This window comes from Chlorocebus sabaeus, chromosome 11, assembly GCF_047675955.1.
Source record: "Chlorocebus sabaeus isolate Y175 chromosome 11, mChlSab1.0.hap1, whole genome shotgun sequence".
Lineage (NCBI taxonomy): Eukaryota > Metazoa > Chordata > Mammalia > Primates > Cercopithecidae > Chlorocebus > Chlorocebus sabaeus.
In genome coordinates, this window is record NC_132914.1 from 97635585 (window position 1) to 97658394 (window position 22810).

Consider the following 22810-nt stretch of genomic DNA (forward strand, 5'->3'; position numbering starts at 1 on the left):
AATCTGTGTTGTTGAACAATGCAGTTTTTCTTTTCATTGATAGAGTACAGCTGTAGACATTCTTGTTTGTGCCATTGACACATATGAGGCATTACCTAGGTATGGAATTGCTAGGTTGTAGTATATGTGTTCATTGCCAAATAGTTTTTCCAGTGTGATGCCAGTGTACTAGAAACTTCCACCAGCAGTTACAGTTTCTTCACATCCCTGCCAATGTTGTTATATAGTCTTTTTAATTTTAGACATTCTGGGTGGAGGGTTTATTTAATTTTTGAAAATTCAGTGAAATATTCCCTGCTTCCCTCTCTTCTGAACTTTAAGAATGTCTGATAGGTAATTCAGACATAGAATTTATACCATTATATTTCTGTTATAGCTTTCTAACTGACTTAGTCTTTTTACACAATTTCATGTTTTCAGGCTTAAAATGGTCATTTGAATATAGTTATTATTTTCAAACATTTTGTTATGTTCTTTGTTATAAGTATTTGTTTGAGAGATATTTCTGAGGCAAATGCCCTTGGTTGGATTTCGTTGACTTTGCTAATTTTTAAGTTATACTTTATTTAAACTAGTCATTAAAGATGGACATTTTTATTTTGGCCAAGCTATATATATAATGAGAAATGTTTACCATATATATACGTACATATGTGTATGTCCTTTAAAAATTGGAATACTGTGTTATCTGTTAGGTAGGAATATTATGACTATCAAGGCTGCTAATTTGTTTAAATGATTTCTAATAAAACACCACATACGTCTAATTTCCATCTCAGCTATGTCCCTGATTTTTACCTCCTTTCAAGTAGAAGAATAATTCTACATTTTGAAATTTCTTTCAACTGTCAAATATCAAGCTAAGGGATTTATTTTGGAAGAAGATGTTTAAAAAAATGTGTATGTATGTGTATATGTTTATACATGTAATTTTGCCTGGTCTTGGGATATTTAAGCATTTATTTAGTAAACATTTCTGTTGATCTTGACATAAGATTCTGTGTTGTCAAGGAATTACCCTTCAAAATTGATTAGTTTAACATTTGTGAGTAGTCTTCTAGTATTCTACATTTATTATGACCTTTTATATTTGCTTTTGCAGTAGACCTTTTTTCTTGGGGAAAAAAAAAGAAAGGTAGCTTTGTGTTAGTTTGCTTTAAAAGTTGTATTTGTTGACCTGATATTTTTGCCCTACTTCAGGGGCTTCATAACACCTCCCTGAAATGACTGTTTCTATGAGGATAGTGAAGATTGATTGATTTCTAATAATTATTATATAATAAATACTTAATTGTTGTTCATATCTTACCCACTCTACCAAACGTCAGGTTGGCCATAATCCCTTCCTTACTATAAAATGTACAGCACATAATCCTTCCTTACTACAAAATATACATTGTGTTATCCAGATGCCAGTATTCATGGATGAGGCTTGCTAATATTATATATACAAAAGCATAATTATAATAAATAATTAAATTAGAATAATTAATAGTTTTAAAATAAAGGAAACTTTTGTGCAAAGCCAAATATGCTAGTCATGTCACCTAGACAAAATATGATCATAAACTAGGAATTTTAAGGGGTATGTTTTTACCTTTCATTCTTCTCAACAACTTATTTTTAACTTAATGTAAATAAAAGTTTATATTTTGGTTTATTGTTTTGAAGAAAGAACATCCCAAAATCAGATGAAAAATGGAGTGTGTGATGCTTGATAGTCACCACCAGCCAGTCATGAGGGTCCATAAAATAGAGATCTCAGGGAACCTCTGTGTTCCAGAAACCACCTCTGGTGCCTCTGAGGGTTAGATTAGTGGAGGTCGTGATCACTGTTGGAAAATTATGTAATTTAAATTTTATTACTTAAAACTATCTTGTTATCAACAGAGCTCAACTTTGTAGTAAGCAAACTAGCTTCTTTTTTTTTTTTTTTTTTTTTTTTCCCCCAGAGATGGCAGTTTTAATATGTTGCTCAGGCTGGAGTGCAGTGGCTATTCACAGGCACAACCATAGCTTACTACAGCCTTGACCTCCTGGGCTCAAGCGATCCTCCCACCTCAGCCTCCCAAGTAGCTGGGATTACAGGCATGTGCCACCGTGCGTGACTCACAAGTAGCTCTTAAAAATTATAAATTAGGTCTGTATCAAATGGGACGTATACTGTATTGTGACAGATACTACAGTTTTTTAGAATATTTTCATAGCCTTTTTTGTTTAAAGTTAGGCTATTGAGAAAAAATACCTTTTAGTGAGTGTCTTTCTTTGCCAATGTTTTTAAAGAATAAGCAATGAATAAATAAAGAATAGTATGCCATATATTGCTTATATTTTGCTCTAATAATTTTTGTATTAAAAAACTCTCAAAATTTAACTACAGTTAACAGTTGTTGAATCTTAAGCAGAAGACATACTGGATGATTGTGCTATTTGATCTTTTCTGTATATTTGAAATTTTTGTTAATAAAAAGTTAAATATTTTAATTAAAAATGATAAAAAGCTTTAATTGCTTATCTTTATTTACTATCAGTAGGCAATAGATATCTGAGTATCTTCTAGGCATAATTGCTGGGTTCTGTGGTAGATGCAGAGACACATAAGACATTGTTTCTTTCTTCAAGAAGATTATAATACATATAAGGTGATTGAACTTTTGCATAAGTGATATGTGTTAGCAGAGTGGGTAGTATAGAAAAATAGTAAAAGAAAAATGTAAGTTAGAAATTAGATTATGGTATATTCTGATGAGAGGCTTTGTACAGTGTAATAGTTTTCTTTTAGGAAGTCAGTATGAGGCCTGAGGATTAACAACACAACCTTGTTAACATTGGTTAATTTTAATCAACTGATTGAAACAAAGAGAAAATATTTTTAAGATAGTTGATAACCTATTCTGATTTATTTAGGAATCTATCGTCTTTGACCTAAAACAACGGACTGAGAGAATTCTGTGATTTTTTTTTTTTTCTTTTCTTTTTTTCTTTTAAGAGATGAGGCCTTACCGTGTTGCCCAGGTTGGTCTTGAGTCCCTGGCGTCAAACCATTCTCCTGCCTCATTTTCACAGTGTTGGGATTACAAGCATGAACCACCATGCCCAGCCAGTGTTTTCTTTTTCTTCATGAACTGTAGTGTTCCTCTTTACATGTGGTGAAACTGCAAGAGCTATTTCATGTGGTCCTTTTTTTATATATATATTTAGAACATCTTGAGCTGAGCATGGTGGCTCATACCTGTAATCTCAACACTTTGGGAGGTTGAGTTGGGAGGCTTGCTTGAGTTCAGGAGTTTGAGACCAGCCTGGGCAACATGGTGAGACCTTGTCTCTACAAAAAAATTAAAAAATTTGTCAGGCATAGTGGCACACGGCTGTGGTCCCAGCTACTCGGGAGACTGAGGTGAGGGGATCACTTGAGACCAGGAGGTGGAGGCTACAGTACGCCATGATTGTGCCACTGCACTCCAGCCTGGGTGATAGAGTGAGACCCTGTCTCAAAAAAAAGAAAAAACAAAAAAACAAAAAAAAAACTTGAAAAATAAAACATTTACTTATTTTTATTTATTTATTTTTTTTGAGATGGAATCTCGCTCTGCTGCCCAGGCTCCAAAGTGCTGGGATTACAGGCATGAGCTACCGCACCGGCCACAAAACATTTAAATTGGATGTATTTATAAAATGTGTTATAGCAGAAGACTTACTAAAATAAGATTGTGCACATGAATGGCAAGATGGGAACTTGAAGTTTTAGGTCATTTGTTTTTAGTTCAAATTAGTATTATGTAAAACTCTTACCTCCTGGTTGTCCTGTGCCTCATAATGATCAGGAGTTGAGATGAGGTGTTTATATGAGTGCTATTTAAAGCTGTTACTCAGCGTAAATGACTGATTTCTTTCTTGAAGACATGCATCGTGTTTTACTTTGGTGTTCCGTATTTTCCCTGTGTTATTTCTGGGGCGACAGAATGATGTCTTGGCTAAAAATATAGTCCTGTGGACTGTGTTTGAAACTTGACTTTTTTTATCTTAGAAAACATTTTTCTTCTCCACAACATCCTCATTTGTAAAGTTAATATATTTTTCTCATAGGGTTTCTGTGAGGAATAGAATAATTCCTGAAAAGTACTTAGCACAGTGCTTGGCACATATAAATATGCAAATGGTATCTATTGTTATTTCTATTGTATAAATAGTTGACTTGGGAACCTCTTTATTTGTAAGATTTTCTAGTAGACTAATGCCTGAAACTTTAGCTGTAGAGTGTATTATATTTTCATGTTTTATCTCATTCCGTTTTTGACTCTGGTCTGAAAATAACAATGACCAAGGTTTGAGTTCAGGGTCAACATAATAAATGGCAGGAGTTAAATTCCATTTTGGGTTTGTGTGACTCTGGAAACTGGGCTCTTGATCACTGTTATATTCTTACATGCTGCATGTTTATTTCTGTGTGACATGGGAATGGTACTGGGTTTATATCACATCATTTTGTTTAGCTTAATATATTGATATTCCTTATCAAGTTGACAGGATGTTGAATCTCTATCTTTCAAAGTTGATTCTTGACCATTGGTCTTGAATGTGTGTATCATTGATCATATGTATGTGTCACTGATCAGGTGGGTGTCAGCAGAAAACTCATCAGTAATAGAAAAGTGACAAAATACAGGTCTTGATGTTAGTGGTGTAACGACATTAGCTGACATTAATTGAATATGTCAAGTATTACAGTAAGTTCTTTTTATGTTACTGTGTGACTTATTCTTCAGTGTTCCTTTGAGGTATTCATACTATTCTTTATTCTTTTTTTTTTTTTTTTTTTTTTCTGTTGAGAAAACTTGCCCAAAGGCAGCTGGTCAGTTGAAGGGAAATTGACTCAAAGTCTCCTCTGATCTAGTGCCAACGTCTGGAGTGCTGTATAAATACATTCTCTGTTGTTTTATTGTAGTAAATGCTGCCTTATTCACAAATGCTTGGGGGAATGTTGTGTTTTAATTGAGTTACAGTGCTAAATAATTCCTTTTTGTTGCCACTTTTCAGAGACTTACTCCTCTAGTATCCTTAACATATTTATATACATAAGGAACCCTCATTTTACAAGTTATGTTTGAGAAATTTATCAGATTGGATTTTTTGCGGTGAATCTCTATGAGATGATTGAGTTGCCAGGCTAACTTGTGTAAATAATAATGCTAATGTAGCAAAAATGCAGAACAGAAGAAAATAATTAGAAGAGAAAAAAATGAGAATAGAAAAATAATGTCTTGGATATTGATAGTTGAGTAGCAGTAGGTTTAATTTGAGGCTTTCAAAGACATAGAAATTCTGAAAGAGTTTCTAAATCAAGGAATTTTGGAAGGCTAGCATTCTTTGCTAATTTTGCTTCCAGTTTATTTTGCATTATTACCGAGAACACACATCAGTGATTTAACACATCACCTATCAGTAGAGTTTTTTTTTTGTTGATTTGTTAAGAGGAGGTAACTAGATGAGAACTGTTTTTCCTTGGGTATCTGAGGGATAGTGAAAGGAAGAAGATGATAAGGAGGATGTGTGCTTTTAATAGTATAAAATAAGCTGTGAATGATTTCAAAGAGAGGTGGTGGGAGAGCAAGTCCCTGTACTAGTAACCATTTACATTTACTGCCCCTAACAAGATGGGGGATAGGAAGGTATGAGATAGAATATAGATTATTCATATCTAAAAGATACTGCAAATTTGTTTTTCTTACAAACAAATGCTCCCTGACATACAACCTTTCTTTCAAAAAGCATTTCAAGATTTCATAGTATACTTCAGGATTATCATTGTAAGTTACATTTTAAATTTTTAAACATTTTCTTTGAATTCTGTGTCCATAAGAGTTTACTACACAGGAAACAACAGACTGTACACAGTTAATGTGTATCTGTGATAGCAGAATTCAAAGGTAAGGTTTTTTTCCTGTGTTCTTTAGATGAGGACTCCAGGTTTTACACCTTTCAAAGTGTTTAGATTTACTATCATAAGGAAACCAACTCTTTGATATCAGAAAAGTATTACAATGATGCTAAAATTTTTATGGCGTAGTTATTTCTATTTGTAGATTGTGACATTCATATAATTTTATTACTTTTCTATATTTCTTGACTAAAATTACCCAATTCTTTTATTTAGGAAGTGGCAGTTTTTGTCTTTGATAAAAAACTGATTGACAAGTATCAAAAATTTGAAAAGGATCAAATCATTGATTCTCTAAAACGAGGAGTCCAACAGTTAACTCGGCTTCGACACCCTCGACTTCTTACTGTCCAGCATCCTTTAGAGGAATCCAGGTAAATTTTTATAAAAACTTACATAGTAGACTTCCTGAACAAATAGTTAAAAATAATTTTATATTTGAAATCTGTCCGTTTCAAGTATTGTCAGTGAAAAATTCTTATACTGTCAGTGTTGAGTTCTTATACATTTGTTTTCTCCCTAAAATTTATTTGCACTGTCTATGTATATGTCTCTCTTTGAAATATTAATACTTTCTTTACTTTTGCCATGATTCTGTACTTCAGTGCCTACCCTGTGCTCTTCACTACAGTAGTCAAAATAGAAGATGCAAGGGTATGGAATACAGTTCTTGCCTGAAAGTAGCTGTCCTTGCTAATTTGCTAGAATTTCTTGTCTCCTTTTCATTGGTACAGTATTTGGAAGCCAATTTTGTGTGTGTGCCAACTACTGTTTCAGACATTTAACCTTCTACTATGCCCAGCGTGTCAGTCCATAGCTCTCAGTTACTTTACCATCTATTTTTCTCAAGGGTGCATTTGGGAAGTGTTACTGAGAATGACAAGAAAATGAAATTTATGTAATCTTAACTGGACCCTCAAGCTTGTGGCACTTTTAATACTCCTTTAGATAACCTTTTCGACATTACTTATAACCCCAAATTTATGCCTTTCTTCCTTCTTCCTCAGCAGACTGTATTCCCCTCTCTTAATTCAGAAAATCTTAATCAGATCGTTTGGTATTTGTGTCCTGTGGCCCTGTTGGCCCTTAGGATTTTTAAGTAGAGGGGAAAAATGGGAAGATGGAGGACACAGAGCTGGCAGGGTTCCAGGCTGTGTGGAATGAAGGTCCCATCTCCCTTCAATTGTACAGTTTTGCTTTTATCTTTTATTATATTTTGAGTTTCTGCAACTTGGAATCTTCAGTAACCCACCCTTCAAAGGCACAAGATCTTTTTTTTAAACATAAAAGGAAAAATACAAATATTTACTATGTGAAAAACTATGCTAAATGCTTTACATTGTTTAATTTATCTAATTCTCACAATTAACACAGAACAGAGGATCAAAGAAACAATGGTTTTAAGTACCAGAGCTAGGATTCATTTTGTCATTTTGATTCCTGAGTCCATGTTTTTATTTTTTACTGCACCCTGCTGTATCTACTCAAAAATATGCTTATGTGTCAGTTGATTGATGGAGACAGAGTCTCACTCTGTTGCCCAAGCTGGATTACAGTAGTGCCATCATATCTCACTGTAGCCTCGAACTCCTGGGCTCAAGTGATCCTCCTGCCTCAGCCTCCCAAGTAGACTACTACAAGTGTGTGCTACCATGCCCATCTAATTTTTTGATTTTTAATTTAAAACTTTTTCGTTTTGTAGAGATGAGGTCTTACTATATTACCCAGGCTTATCTTGAACTCTTGGCCTCAAGTGATCCTCCCTGCGATTACAGGTGTGAGTGACTGTGCCTGGCCTCTTTTTCTTTTTTAATTTTTGGGATGAGGTTTCACTATTGTTGCCCAGGCTTGTCTTGAACTCCCGAGCTTAAGTGATCCTCCTGCCTCAGCCTCTTAAGTAGCTGGGACTACAGATGCATGCCACTGTACCTGGCTTGCTCATATGTCTCCTGCCATAAAAATATTTTTCATTGCCTTTCTTTTCATTGATAAACCCAGAACACTATAGTTTCTGTCTCTTTAATACTGTTGTGAATCCTGTATCCCAACATAGACTGTATCCCAGCGTAGAAATCTATGTAATCTTAACTGGACCCTCAAGCTTGTGGCACTTTTAACACTCCTTTAGATAACCTTTTCCACATTACTTATAACCCCAAATGTATGCCTTTCTTCCTTCTTCCTCAGCAGACTGTATTCCCCTCTCTTAATTCAGAAAATCTTAATCAGATCGTTTGGTATTTGTGTCCTGTGGCCTTGTTGGCCCTTAGGAATTTTAAGTATAGGGGAAAAATGGGAAGGTGGAGGACACAGAGCTTATCCCACACATATCCTACACTTTCCTGACTCTGTATTTCTTGGTGCTATTTCCTCTGGAGTGTTTTCTATCAGTATCTCTAATGTCACCTATGAGAATCCTACCTATCCTTGTTATTTTATGTTGTATTTACATGCCTTATATCTTGTAATTACGTTTCAAGTCTCTTGAGGGGAGAAGGACTATGAGTTATACTTTTCTGTGTCCCTGCAGCTTTTTGTATAGCGATTTAAATATTATAGAATTAGGAATTTATTGGCAATCATGAAGAGAGACAATTCAAAGATTACTTTAAGATATCCTAATTGTTAGGTTGTAAAAATTGTAGTAGTATTGATAGAAATAGGGACACTTTAGGGAAGAAAAAGAAAACTTCCAGTTTTTAGTGAATTAATAATACTGAGATGACACTGGAATTACCCAAAGGAAATGCACTACAGAAAGAGTAATTCACATGACAGTCCAGAGTTGGTGATGTATATGGGCATATACATCAGGCAGTAATTAAACCTGCAGGCAGGTTTTAATTACTTACAGGCAGTAATTAAAACCTAAAACAAAGTGAGTTTTTCAAGAGTATGAGTAAAAGGAGCAGAGTACTGAGGAAAGAACCTTGAAATGTAGGGAAAACGAGAGCCAAAGAAAAAATTAGGAGAAATATTGTCGTATGGCAGGAGAATTGGCAGCATGTCATGGAAGCAAAAGGAAGGAAAAAAACCCACTAACACTGGAGAACACAGAATAAAAAAGAAAATAAGAACAGAGAAGAATTCGTTACATTTGACCAGTGAGAGGTTGTTAGTCACATTCAGTAATTTTAGTAGAATGACAGTTTGGAAGCTAAAAAAGTAGATTCAAAGGGACTTAGCAGAGAAGACACTCTGTGAGTCTGTAAGACAGTTTTTTTTTTTTTTTTGACCTTACAGTTCAACAAAAGCATGCCTTATGGTCCATTGTGTTAATGAGCTAAGTGTTGGGAGTACAGAACAAGGCAGCTTCCTTGATGATGGCTGAGCAGGTAGCAGGACAGTGTGACCCTTTCTCTCCTTCAACCTAAGCTCTGTTTTTATTTCTTATATATTAAGCTTCTGCATATGCTCTCATTTGAAAAACAGATTTAAGGCAGGAGAAAAGTTATTCAGGTACTGGAACAGATGAGACATCTGTTAAAGGACATAGCTGCCATTTAACAGTTACTACGCAGGCCCAGAAGCTTGTTATATAGCCACGTTACTGAACTACTCTGTAGTTCTTCATTGCCAGAGCCGAAAGCCCAAGGCCTAAAATGTTAGGACTTGAGTGGCAAATGCTTGGTAATTATAATACCTGTGGTAAGCTTATTGAGCTTACATGCTTTATGTATTTTACATGATTTTCTCATTTGATCTTTATATTAACCCTTTAAGGCGGATCTATTATCACCATTTTACAAATGGGAAGTGAGACTCAGAACAATAGTGTCCATTGTTACCAAAATAGCACATAAGGATGCTGGGACTTTTTGAAGTCAGGTATCTGTCCTCAAAGCCTGAGCTCTTGATCATTACTCTGTAAGGCCATTGAATGTTAATATCTAACATTTTCTGAGTTTATAAATATTCTTGTACATGAAAGACTAGTAATTTTAAAAATTTAATAACTGATACCTTTCAAAATGACATATAAAATAGATAAAAGCAAAACTGCTTTGTGAAGTGGGAACTGGGCTGCTGGAGCTAGCTATGCCTTGTCTCTCTTCCTGACTACTCCTATTCCAGGGTCATCTGTGGGAAATCCGGAAGTTCCTTTGAGCGTATTCTGAAAATTAACAGCTTTATAAATAAAGATAATACCATAGGTATAATGTAACGGTATTTTGAATTAGTTTATTGGTTTTCTGTGAAGAATATCAATCATTTGAACAAGACTGTTGAAGCAGTGTTTTATTTTCTCACTTTTTAAGTTTTAAAAAATATCACAATTATCACAACACTTAGTTTAAAAGACCAAGTGATTTATCTAGTATAATTTGTATGCAGAGGCTCCTAACTTTGTTGGTTTAAGTGGATTATGTCTATGCTGAAATTACCAAATGTAAAATAGTCTACTTTCTTATTGATAGTTTAATAGAAGTACTAGTATTTTATGTATATTTGATTTTGATAATGTGTAATAATATGATAGTAAAAAACTTTTTCTTTTTTAAAACAGGGATTGCTTGGCATTTTGTACAGAACCAGTTTTTGCCAGTTTAGCCAATGTTCTTGGTAACTGGGAAAATCTACCTTCCCCTGTATCTCCAGACATTAAGGATTATAAACTTTATGATGTAGAAACCAAATATGGTTTGCTTCAGGTATGTGTTTTTATTTAACATGTAAAAAAGAGTGTTTCCTTTAAAATTGGTTTTAGCATTTCAAACTTATTAGCCATGTAAAACTACTTTATGTAAACTTTTGGTTCTTGTTAGTAATTTAATCATTATTCATATGTTCTGGAAATTTTTTCTGCAGTTTGTTGTTAGGCTTAAATGATATTTTAAGCATATCAAACTGATAACATTGGTAACCTTTGGGGGGGTCACTTATTGGCTGGTGGATGGAGTCAATTCCTTTTGATTCTTTCGAATTTTAAACTGAACAAATTTTATAAAGCATTCAATTGAAATAAAAAAGTCTTTGATAAAAATAAAAATTTTATCTTTAAGGAATTTACTTAGTAGATATCATGAGGTATTGTTAGCCTTTTCTTTCTTTTCTTTTTTTTTTTTGAGATGGAGTTTCATTCTTGTTGCCCAGGCTAGAGTGCAATGGCGCGATCTCAGCTCACTGCACCCTCTGCCTCCCAGGTTCAAGCGATTCTCCTGCCTCAGCCTCCTGAGTAGCTGGGATTACAGGCATGCGCCACCACGCATGGCTAATTTTTGTATTATTGGTAGAGACGGGGTTTTACCATGTTGGCCAGGCTAGTCTCGAACTCCTGACCTTGTGATCCACCCACCTTGGCCTCCCAAAGAGCTGGGATTACAGGCATGAGCCTCTGCGCCTGGCTAGCCTTTTCATATATGCTCATTTTTTCAGATTTTCCTTTCCCTGCTTACCAAAGTAGTATCTTCAAAGCTGACTTTGGCAGCTTATGCCTGTGGGAAGCACTCTGGGAAGCTGAGGAGGGAGGATCACTTGAGCTCAGGAGTTTGAGACAACCCTGGGCAAGACAACATATAGCAAGACCTTGTTTCTACAAAAAAATTTTTAAATATTAGCTGGGCATGGTGGCGTGCACCTGTAGTCCCAGCTACTCAGGAGGCTGAGGCAGGAGGATCGCTTGAGCTTGGGAGGTTGAGGATGCAGTGAGCTATGATAGTCCTACTGCACTCCAGCCTGGGTGACAGAGTGAGAACCTATCTTAAAATAAAATAAAATAAAATAATATCTTCAGTGCCATAGAATAAATTTATATAGTAGATTCTAAGTTCCTTTTGGGCAGACATTATTTTTATTACGTTTGAACAGCTTTATTAAGATATAATTGGCATACAGTAAACTACACATATTCAAAATATATGGTTTTATAAGTTCGACATATACTTACCTGTGGATCCATCACCACAATCAAGATATTGCATCTATTCGTAACTCCCAAGAGCTTCCTCATATCCCTTGTAATCCCTCCTTCCTGTTCCTTGCAGTTTTTCTGTGCCTTATCTCAGAAAGTTTCCTGCTTTCTATCGCTATGGATAGATTTGCATTTTCTAGAATTTTATAAGTGGAATCATATGGTACCTGTTCTTTTTCGGTCTGGCTTCTTTTCTTGTTTTTTGAGATGGAGTCTCACTCTCTTACCCAGGCTGGAGTGCAGTAGCGCGATCTTGGCTCACTGCAGCCTCCACCTCCTGGGTTCACACCATTCTCCTGCCTTAGTCTCCCGAGTAGCTGGGACTACAGGTGCCTGCCACCACGCCTGGCTAATTTTTTGTATTGTTGGTAGAGATGGGGTTTCACTGTGTTAACCAGGATGGTCTCAATCTCCTGATCTCGTGATCCGCCCGCCTCGGCCTCCCAAAGTGCTGGGATTACAGGCGTGAGCCACCGTGCCCGGGCTGGTCTCGCTTCTTTTAACCAGCGTAATATTTGAGATTCACGTGTTGTGTGTATCAATAGTTGACTTTTTTTCTTTTTTTAATGCCGAGTTGTTAATTTTATGAATCAATTTGCCTGTTAATAATATTTAGGTTGTTTCTAGTTTTTGACTACTGTGCATAAAGCTGCTATGAACATTCATGTACAAGTTTTTGTATGAACATACACATTCATTTCTCTTGATTAACCAAGTACTTGGGAGAGAAATGGTTAGATCGAATGGTATGTGTATGATTCACTTTTTAAGAAAATGATACTGTTTTCCATAGTGGTGGTGCCATTTTACATTTCTGTCAGCAGCATATAAGAATTCCATTTTTTTTCACATCTTTGCCAAAATCTGCTATGTTTGGTCTCTTTGGTATCAGTCATTCTAACAGGTGTGCAGTAGTATCTCATAGTGCTTTTAATTTGTATTTCTTTGATCAATAATGATAGCGAGCATCTTTTCATATGCTTCTTTGCCATCTGGATGTCTTTTTAGGTGAAATACCTCTTCAGATATTTTGCCCATTTTTTTGAGTGGATTGTTTTCTTATTATTGACTTATGTGTGGACACAGTACATAATTTACATAATTTACAAAGGTTTTCTCCCAGTTTGTGGCTTATCTTGTTATTCTCTTCACTGTATATTTTAAATAATTGTGGCAAAATACCATCTTAACTTTTTTAAAATTATTTTTAATTTTTGTGGGTACATAGTAGGTATGTATACTTATACATGAGATACTTTGATACAGGCATGCAATGTGTAATTGCATCATGGGAAATGGGCATCCATCTCCTCAAGCATTTATCCTTTGTATTACAATCCATTATACTCTTTTAGCTATTTTTAAATGTACAATTAAATTATTATTGACTTTAGTCACCCTGTTGTGCTAGCAAATTCTAGGTCTTATTCATTTTTTCTAACTATTGTTTTTGTACCCATTAACCATCCCTACTTTCCCCCACCTCCTGCAACTGCCCTTCCTAGCCTCTGGTAACCATCTTTCTACTCTCCGTCTCCATGAGTTCAATTGTTTTGATTTTTACCTTCCACAAATAAGGGAGAACATTGGAAGTTTGTCTTTTTGTTCCTGAGTTATTTTGCTTAACATAAAGACCCCCGGTTCCCTCTGTGTTTTGTTGCAAGTGACAGGATCTCATCCTTTTTTATGACCAAATAGTACTCCATTGTGTATATGTACCATATATTCTGTATCTGTTCATCTATTGATGGACATTTAGTTTGCCTCTAAATCTTGATTATTGTGAATAATGCTGCAACAAACATGGGAGTGCAGATATCTCTTTGCTATACTGATTTCCTTTCTATTTTTGAGTATGTACCTAGGAGTGGGATTGCTAGATTATATGGTAGCTCAAATTTTGGTTTTTTGAGGAACCTCCAAATTGTTCTTCATAGTTCTTGTACTAATTTACATCCCCCCACAACAGTGTACGAGGGTTCTATTTTCTCCATATCCTCTCCAGCATTTGTTATTGCCTGTCTTTTGTATGAAGGCATTTTAACTAGAGTGAGATAATATCTTGTTGTAGTTTTCATTTTTGTTTCTCTGATGATCATTGATGTCGGGTACCTTTTCTTATGCCTGTTTGCTATTTGTATGTCTTCTTTTGAGAAATGTCTATTCAAATCTTTTGTCCATTTTTGATCAGATTATTAGGTTTTTTTTTTTTTTATTGAGTTTTTTGAGTTCCTTATATATTCTGGTTGTTAATCCCTTGTCAGATGGGTAGTTTGCAAACATTTTCTCCCACTCCATGGATTGTCTCTTCACTTTATTGTTTATTTCATTTGATGTACACAAGCTTTTTAACTTGATGTGATCCCATTTGTCCGTTTTTACTTTGGTTACCTGTGCTCGTAGGGCATTACTCAAGAGTTCTTTGAGTTTTCTGTAGCCATTGGTTGAAATGTTCTGTAACTGTCTATTAGGTCCATTTAGTCTATGGTACAGATTAAGTCTGATGTTTCTTTGTTGATTTTCTGTCTGGAAGATTTGTCCAGAATTGCTGTCAAGAGCCTAGACCTGGATTTGGGCACCTCAAGAACCCACTTGGTGCTCTTCCCTGCTGTGGCCAAGCTGGTACCTAAGGTGCAAGACAAAGTTCCCTTTGCTTTTCCTCTGGTTTCTCAAATAAAAGGAGTCTTTCACCATAGCCACCACAGCTGGGAATGTGCTGGGTCACCGCCCTGAAACCAGCACAGCCCAAGACCCATGGCGTAGTACGTGGGTATCACTATTGGTTATTCAGGGCCCGGTGGCTCTTTAGTTAGCAGATGATGAATCCCGCCAGGACTGGGTCCTTCCCTTCAAGGCAGTGGGTCCCCTTTAGCCTAGGTGTGTCTAGAAATGTCATCCATGAGCTGGGATCTAGATTGGGCCCTTAAGACTGCCTGGTGCTGTATTCTACTGTGGCTGAGCAGTTACCTAAATGCAAGACGAAGTCCTTTTTACACTTCACTCTCCTCTCTTCAGACAGAAGGAAGGAGACCCTTTTGTTGCTGCCAACTGCATTGCCTGGGGTTGGGGGAGGGATGGTGCAAGCACCCCCTTATCTGTCCCAGCTGTTGTCTCCCTAGATCTCCCTAGGACACTTGCCATCCTAGTCAGTTTACTCTAAGCCTAGCCCAGGACTAAGAGTTGCATAGAAATTGCAGTCCTTTACCATTTGGTATGTTTTTGCAGTGGCTGGTACTGGTTTTTCCTTTCCATATTTAGTGCTTTCTTCAGGAGCTCTTGTAAGGCAGGCCTTGTGGTGACAAAATCTCGCATCATTTGCTCGTCTGTGTAGGATTTTATTTCTCCTTCACTTATGAAGGTTAGTTTGGCTGGACATGAAATTCTGGGTTGAAAATTCTTTTCTTTAAGAGTGTTGACTATTAGCCCCCACTCTCTTCTGGCTTGTAGGGTTTCTGCAGAGACATCTGCTGTTAATCTGATGGGCTTCTCTTTATGGGTAACCCGACCTTTCTCTCTGGCTGCCCTTAACATTTTGTCCTTCATTTCAACCTTGATGAATCTGATGATTATGTGTTTTGAGGTTGCTCTTCTCAAGGAGTATCTTTGCGGTGTTCTCTGTATTTTCTGAATTTGAATGTTGGCCTGTCTTGCTAGGTTGGGGAAGTTCTCCTGGATAATATCCTGAAGAGGATTTTCTAACTTGGTTCCATTCTCCCCTTCACTTTCAGGTACACCAGTCAAACGGAGTTTTGGTCTTTTCACATAGTCGCATATTTCTTGGAGGCTTTGTTCATTCCTTTTCATTCTTTTTTCTCTAATCTTGTTTTGATACTTTATTTCATTAAGTTGATCTTCAGTCTCTGATATTCTTTCTTCTGCTTGATTGATTCGGCTATTAATAATTGTGTATGCTTCACAAAGTTCTCATGCTGTGTTTTTCAGCTCCATCAGGTCATTTATGTTATTCTCTAAACTGGTTATTCTAGTTAGCAATTCCTCTTTTTTCAAGGTTCTTAGCCTCCTTGCTTTGGGTTAGAACATGCTTCTTTAGCTCGGAGGAGTTTGTTATAACCCACCTTCTGAAGCCTACTTCTGTCAATTCATCAAACTAATTCTCTGTCCAGTTTTGTTCCCTTGCTGGTGAGGAGTTATGATCCTTTGGAGGAGAAGAGGCGTTCTGGTTTTTGGAATTTTCAGCCTTTTTGTGCTATTTTCTCCTCATCTTCGTGGATTTGTGTACCTTTGGTCTTTGATGTTGGTGACCTTCCAATGGGATTTTTGTGTAGACGTCCTTTTTGTTGATGTTGATGCTTTCTGTCGATTCCTTTCTGTTCGTTAATTTTCCTTCTAACAGTCAGGCCCCTCTGCTGCATGTCTGTTAGAGTTTGCTGGAGGTCCACTCCAGACCCTGTTTGCCCTGTTTGCGGAGGCGGCAGAACAGCCAAAGATTGCTGCCTATTCCATCCTCTGGAAGCTTCATCCCAGAGAGGCACCCACCAGATGCCAGCCGGAGCTGTCCTGTATGAGGTGTCTGTCGACCCCTGCTGGGAGGTGTCTCCCAGTCAGGAGGCACCGGGGTCAGGGACACACTTGATGAGGCAGTCTGTCCTTTAGCAGAGCTTGAGCACTGTGCTGGGAGATCCGCTGCTCTCTTCAGAGCCAGTAGGCAGAAATGTTTAAGTCTTCTGAAGCTGTGCCACAACTGCCTCTCCCTCCAATGCTCTGTCTCAGGGAAATGGGAGTTTTATCTATAAGCCCCTGATTGGGGCTGCTGCCTTTCTTTCAGTGATGCCCTGCCCAGAGAGGAGGAATGTAGAGAGACAGTCTGGTTATAGTGGCTTTGCAGCTACAGTGGGCTCTGCCCAGTGCGAACTTCTAGGTGACTTCGTTTACACTGTGAGGGAAAAACCGCCTACTCAAGCTTCAGTAATGGCAGACACCTCTCCCCCACCAAGCTTGAGTGTCCCAGGTCGATTTCAGACTGCTGTGCTGGCAGCAAGAATTTCAAGCCATTGGATCTTAGCTGGCTGGGCTCCTTAGGCATGGGATCTGATGATGAAGACCACTTGGCCCCCTGGCTTCAGCCTCCTTTCCAGGGGAGTGAACAGTTCTGTCTCGCTGGAGTTCCAGGCACCACTGGGGTTTGAAAAACAAACACCTGCAGCCAGCTTGGTGTCTGCCCAAACGGCACTCAGTTTTGTGCTTCAAACCCAGGGCCCTGGTGGTTTAGGCACCCAAGGGAATCTCCTCATCTGTAGGTTGTGAAGACCATGGGAAAAGCATAGTATTTGGGCCAGAATGCACCATCCCTAATGGGACACACAGTCCTTCAAGGCTTCCCCTGGCTACAGGAGGGAGTTTCCCAACCCCTTGAGCTTCCCAGGTGAGGCCAAGCAGACTCTGCTTCAGCTTACCCTCTGTGGTCTGCACCCACTGTCTACGGGCAAAATAACCAGCTAGCATCATAATGACAGGATCAAATTCACATATAGCAATATTAACCTTAAATGTAAACGGGCTAAATGCCCCAATTACACAGACTGGCAAATTGGATAAAGAGTCAAGACCCATCAGTGTGCTGTATTCAGGAGACTCATCTCACATGCAAAGACACACATAGGCTCAAAATAAAAGGATGGAGGAATATTTACGAAGCAAATGGAAAACAAACGAACAAACAAAGCAGGGGTTGCAGTCCTAGTCTCTGATATAACAGCCTTTAACCAACAAAGATCAAAAAAGACAAAGAAGGGCACTACATAATGGTACAGGGATCAGTGCAACAAGAGGAGCTAACTATCCTAAATATATATGCACCCAATACAGGAGCACCCAGATTTGTAAAACAAGTTCTTAGAGACCTACAAAAAGACTTAGACTCCCACACAATAACAGTGGGAGACTTTACACCCCACTGTCAGTATTAGACAGATCAATGAGACAGAAAATTAACAAAGATATTCAGGACTTGGAACTCATCTCTGGACCAAGTGACCCAAATAGACATCTACAGAACTCTCCCCCCAGATCAACAGAACATACATTCTTCTCAGCACCAAATCACACTTATTCTAAAATTGACCACATAATTGGAAGTAAAACACTCCTCAGCAAATGCAAAAGAACAGAAATCATAACAAACAGTCTCTCAGACCATAGTGCAATCAAATTAGAACTCAGGATTAAGAAACTCACTTAAAACCACACAACTATATGGAAACTGAAGAACCTGCTCCTGAATGACTACTGGGTAAATAATGAAATTAAGGCAGAAATCAATAAGGTATTTGAAACCAATGAGAACAAAGACACAACATACCAGAATCTCTGGGACACAGCTAAAGCAGTGTGTAGAGGGAAATTTATAGCACTAAATGTCCACAGGAGAAAGCAGGAAAGATCTAAAATCAACACTCTAACGTCACAATTAAAAGAAAAGCAAGAGCAAACAAATTCGAAAGCTAGCAGAAGACAAGAAATAACTAAGATTAGAGCAGAACTAAAGGAGATAGAGACATGACAAACCCTTAAAAAAAATCAGGGAATCCAGGTTTTTAAAAAGATTAACAAAATACATAGACTGCTAGCCAGACTAATAAAGAAGAAAGGAGAGAAGAATCAGATAGATGCAATAAAAAGTGATAAAGGGGATATCACCACCGATCCCACAGAAATACAAACTACCATCAGAGAATACTATAAGCCCCTCTATGCAAATAAACTAGAAAGTCTAGAAGAAATGGATAAATTCCTGGACACATACACCCTCCCAAGACTAAACCAGGAAGAAGTCGAGTCCCTGAATAGACCAATAACAAATTCTGAAATTGATGCAGTAATTAATAGCCTGCCAACCAAAAAAAGCCCAGGACCAGACGGGTTCACAGCCAAATTCTACCAGAGGTATAAGAAGCTGGTACCATTCCTTCTGAAACTATTTAAAACAATAGAAAAAGAGGGAATCCTCCCTAACTCATTTTATGAGGCCACCATCATCCTGATACCAAAACCTGGCAGATATGCAACAAAAAAAGAAAATTTCAGGCTGATATCCCTGATGAACATCGATGCAAAAATCCTCAATAAATACTGGCAAACCGAATCCAGCAGCACATCAAAAAGCTTATCCACCATGATCAAGTTGTCTTCATACCTGGGATGCAAGGCTGATTCAATATTGCAAATCATTAAACATAATCCATCACATAAACAGAACCAGTGACAAAAACCATATGATTATGTCAATAGATGCAGAAAAGGCCTTTGATAAAATTCAACAGCCCTTCATGCTAAAAACTCAATAAACTAGGTATTGACGGAACGTATCTCAAAGTAACAAGAGCCATTTATGACAAACTCACAGCCAGTATCATACTGAATGGGTAAAAGCTGGAAGCATTCCCTTTGAAACCCGGCACAAATGCCCTCTCTCAGCACTCCTATTCAACATTGTATTGGAAGTTCTGGCCAGGGCAATCAGGCAAGAGAATGAAATAAAAGGTATTCAGATAGGAAGAGAGGAAGTCAAATTGTCTCTGTTTACAGATGACATGATTGTGTATTTAGAAAACCCCATCGTCTCAGCCCCAAATCTCCTTAGCTGATAAGCAACTTCAGCAAAGTCTCAGGATACGAAATCAATAAAAAATAACAAGCATTGCTATGCAACAATAACGAACAAACAGAGAGCCAAAGAAGTGAACTCCCATTCACAATTGATACAAAGATAATGAAATACCTAGGAATACAACTTACAAGGAATGTGAAGGACCTCTTCAAGGAGAGCTACAAACCACTGCTGAAGGAAATAAGAGAGGACACAAACAAATGGAAAAACATTCCATGCTCATGGATAGGAAGAATTAATATCGTGAAAATGGCCATACTGCCTAAAGTAATTTATAGATTGAATGCTGTCCCCATCAAACTAGCATTGACTTTCTTCACAGAATTAGAAAAAAGTACTTTAAATTTCGTATGGAACCAAAAAAAAGCCTATATAACCAAGGCAAACCTAAGCAAAAAGAACAAAGCTGGAAGCATCGTGCTGCCTGACTTCAACCTATACTATAAGGCTGCAGTAACCAAAACAGCATGGTACTGGTACCAAAACAGATATATAGACCAAAGAAACAGAACAGAGGCCTCAGAAACAATGCCACACATCTACAACCATCTGATCTTTGACAAACCTGACGAAAACAAGCAATGGGGAAAGGATTTCCTATTTGATGAATGATGTTGGGAAAACTGGCTAGCCATATGCAGAAAACCGAAACTGGACCCTTATACAAAAACTAACTCAAGGTGGATTAAAGACTTAAACATAAGACCTAAAACCATAAAACCCTAGGAATAAAGCTAGGCAATACCATTCAGGACTTAGGCATGGGCAAAGACTTCATGACTAAAACACCAAAAGCAATGGCAACAAAAGCCAAAATTGACAAACAGAATCTAATTAAACTAAAGAGCTTCTGCACAGCAAAAGAAACTATCATCAGAGTGAACAGGCAACCTACAGAATGGGAGAAAAATTTTGCAATCTATCCATCTGACAAAGGGCTGATATCCAGAATCTGTAAGGAACTTAAACAAATTTATAAGAAAAAACAACCCCATCAAAAAGTAGGCGAAGGATATGAACAGACACTTCTGAAAAGGACATTTATGCAGCCAACAAACATGAAAAAAAGCTCATCATCACTGGTCATTAGAGAAATGCAAATCAAAACCAGTAAGATACCATCTCATGCCAGTTAGAATGGCGATCATTAAAAAGTCAGGAAACAACAGATGCTGGAGAGGATGTGGAGAAATAGGAATGCTTTTACACTGCTGGTGGGAGTGTAAATTAGTTGAACCATTGTTGAAGACAGTATGGCAATTCTTCAAGGATCTAGAACCAAAAATACCATTTGACCCAGCAATCCCATTACTGGGTGTATACCCAAAGGATTATAAATGATTCTACTATAAAGACACATGCACATATATGTTTATTGCAGCACTATTCACAATAGGAAAGACTTGGAACCAGTCCAAATGCCCATCAGTGATAGACTGGATAAAGAAAATGTGGCACATATACACCATGGAATACTATGCAGCCATGATAAAGGATGAGTTCACGTCCTTTGCAGGGACATGGATGAAGCTGGAAACTATCATTCTCAGCAAACTAACACAGAAACAGAAAACCAAACACCACATGTTCTCACTCGTAAGTGGGAGTTGAACAATGAGAACACATGGACACAGGGAAGGGAGCATCACACACCGGGGCCTGTCGAGGTGGGAAGCTAGGGAAGGGATAGCATTAGGAGAAATACCTAATGTAGGTGACGGGTTGATGGGTGCAGCAAACCACTATGGCACATGTATACCTATGTAAAAAAACTGCATGTTCTGCACATGTATCACAGAACTTAAAGTGTAATAATTAAACAAAAAAGAAAAGAAATTGCAGTCCTTGTGTAGTCCTAGACTGCCTTTCAAGTTTATCTAGGTCCCCAGAACACTTTGGTTCATGGTGGAGAGGCCTGTCAAGAAACTCAAGTTCTGACCTCTGTGATGGGTGATTCCCGTCTGACTAGGTCTGGTTCAAGTGCTCCCTTAGAGCATGTATGCTAATTGAGCCCAGCCTGGCTTTGCTTTCTGCGGTTACAGGTTAGCACTGATATCAGTATAAAGTCGCCTAGTCACTACACTCTCCTCCAAGTGCACAGATTATACAGCCCCCATAAGGGACTGGGGAGAGATGGTGTTGGCAATTGAGGACTGACTGTGTAACCAGCCATGAAAGAGTACTTTTTCAGTTCCTCTTTCAGTGATACAGAGTTAAAACCAGGTACTGTGAGTGCTCACCTGATGTTTGGTTATTTTGATTTTTTATTTTATTTATTTAATTTTTGGTGCATAGCTAGTTTTTAAAATTTGGTGTTCCTGCGCAGGGAGGATATACAGTATAGGATTCTATTTAGCCATCTTATTCTTCCTTCTTCCATCTTAACCATTTTTAAGTGTACATTTGAGTCCATTCATTAAGTACATTCACATTGTCATGGAACCATCACCACCATACATCTCCACAGTTGTTTTCATCTTAGAAATCTGAAACCGTGCCCCTGAAACAATAGCTCCTTATTCCTCCAACTGCCCCTCCCTTCTTTCCCCTGGCAACCACAATTATAGTTTCTGTCTCTATGAATTTGACTACTCTAGGTACTTCATGTAAGTGAAATCATACTACCGTATCATACTACTGTGTCATACTATTGTTTGTCATTTTGTGACTGGTCTGTGTTAGCATAATGTTCTCAAAGTTCATCCATGTTGTAGCATTTATTAGAATTTCCTTCCTTTTAAAGGCTAAATAATATTCCATTGTATGTATATGCATAGCAAATCTAGTGTCCATTGATAAATGATAGTTGCTTATACATGCTATAAGCAGCTTATGTGCCCAGTCATCTATCAATGGACACTTGAATTGCTTCCACATTTTGGCTATTGTGAATAATGCTGCTATGAAAATGGGTATACAAACATCTGTGTAAGACCCTGCTTTCAATTCTTTGGAATATCTACCCAGAAATGGAATTGCTGGATCATACACTGATTCTATTTTTAGTTTGGGGGGGAACAATTATACTGTTTTACATAGCACCTATATTCCCACCAACAGTGCATAAAGATTCTAATTTCTCCTTATCCTCACCAGCAGTTATTATTTTTTTCTCCATATTTTAATTATCCCATGGTATGTAAAGATGTGGATTTTTTTTTCTTTTTTTTTCTTTTTTTGGAAATGGAGTCTCGCTCTGTTGCCCAGGCTGGAGTTCAGTGGCGCGATCTCAGCTCACTACAACCGCCACCTCCCAGGTTCAAGTGATTCTTCTGCCTCAGCCTACCGAGTAGTTGGGTCTAGAGGCACGCGCCACCACACCTGGCTAATTTTT

The 22810-nt window shown here is 37.6% G+C and overlaps 1 protein-coding gene across 4 annotated transcripts in view; it reads left to right on the forward strand.

The window, feature by feature from the left end:
* Nucleotides 1-22810, forward strand: part of SCYL2 (SCY1 like pseudokinase 2) — a 73204-nt gene that overhangs the window by 19086 nt on the left and 31308 nt on the right. For all 4 annotated transcript variants that reach the window (XM_037996656.2, XM_008004368.3, XM_073021029.1 and 1 more), the window contains exons 3-4: nt 6155-6312; nt 10446-10590. In XM_037996656.2, coding sequence (XP_037852584.2) covers nt 6155-6312; nt 10446-10590 — 303 coding nt within the window. The remainder of the gene's footprint in view (nt 1-6154; nt 6313-10445; nt 10591-22810) is intronic.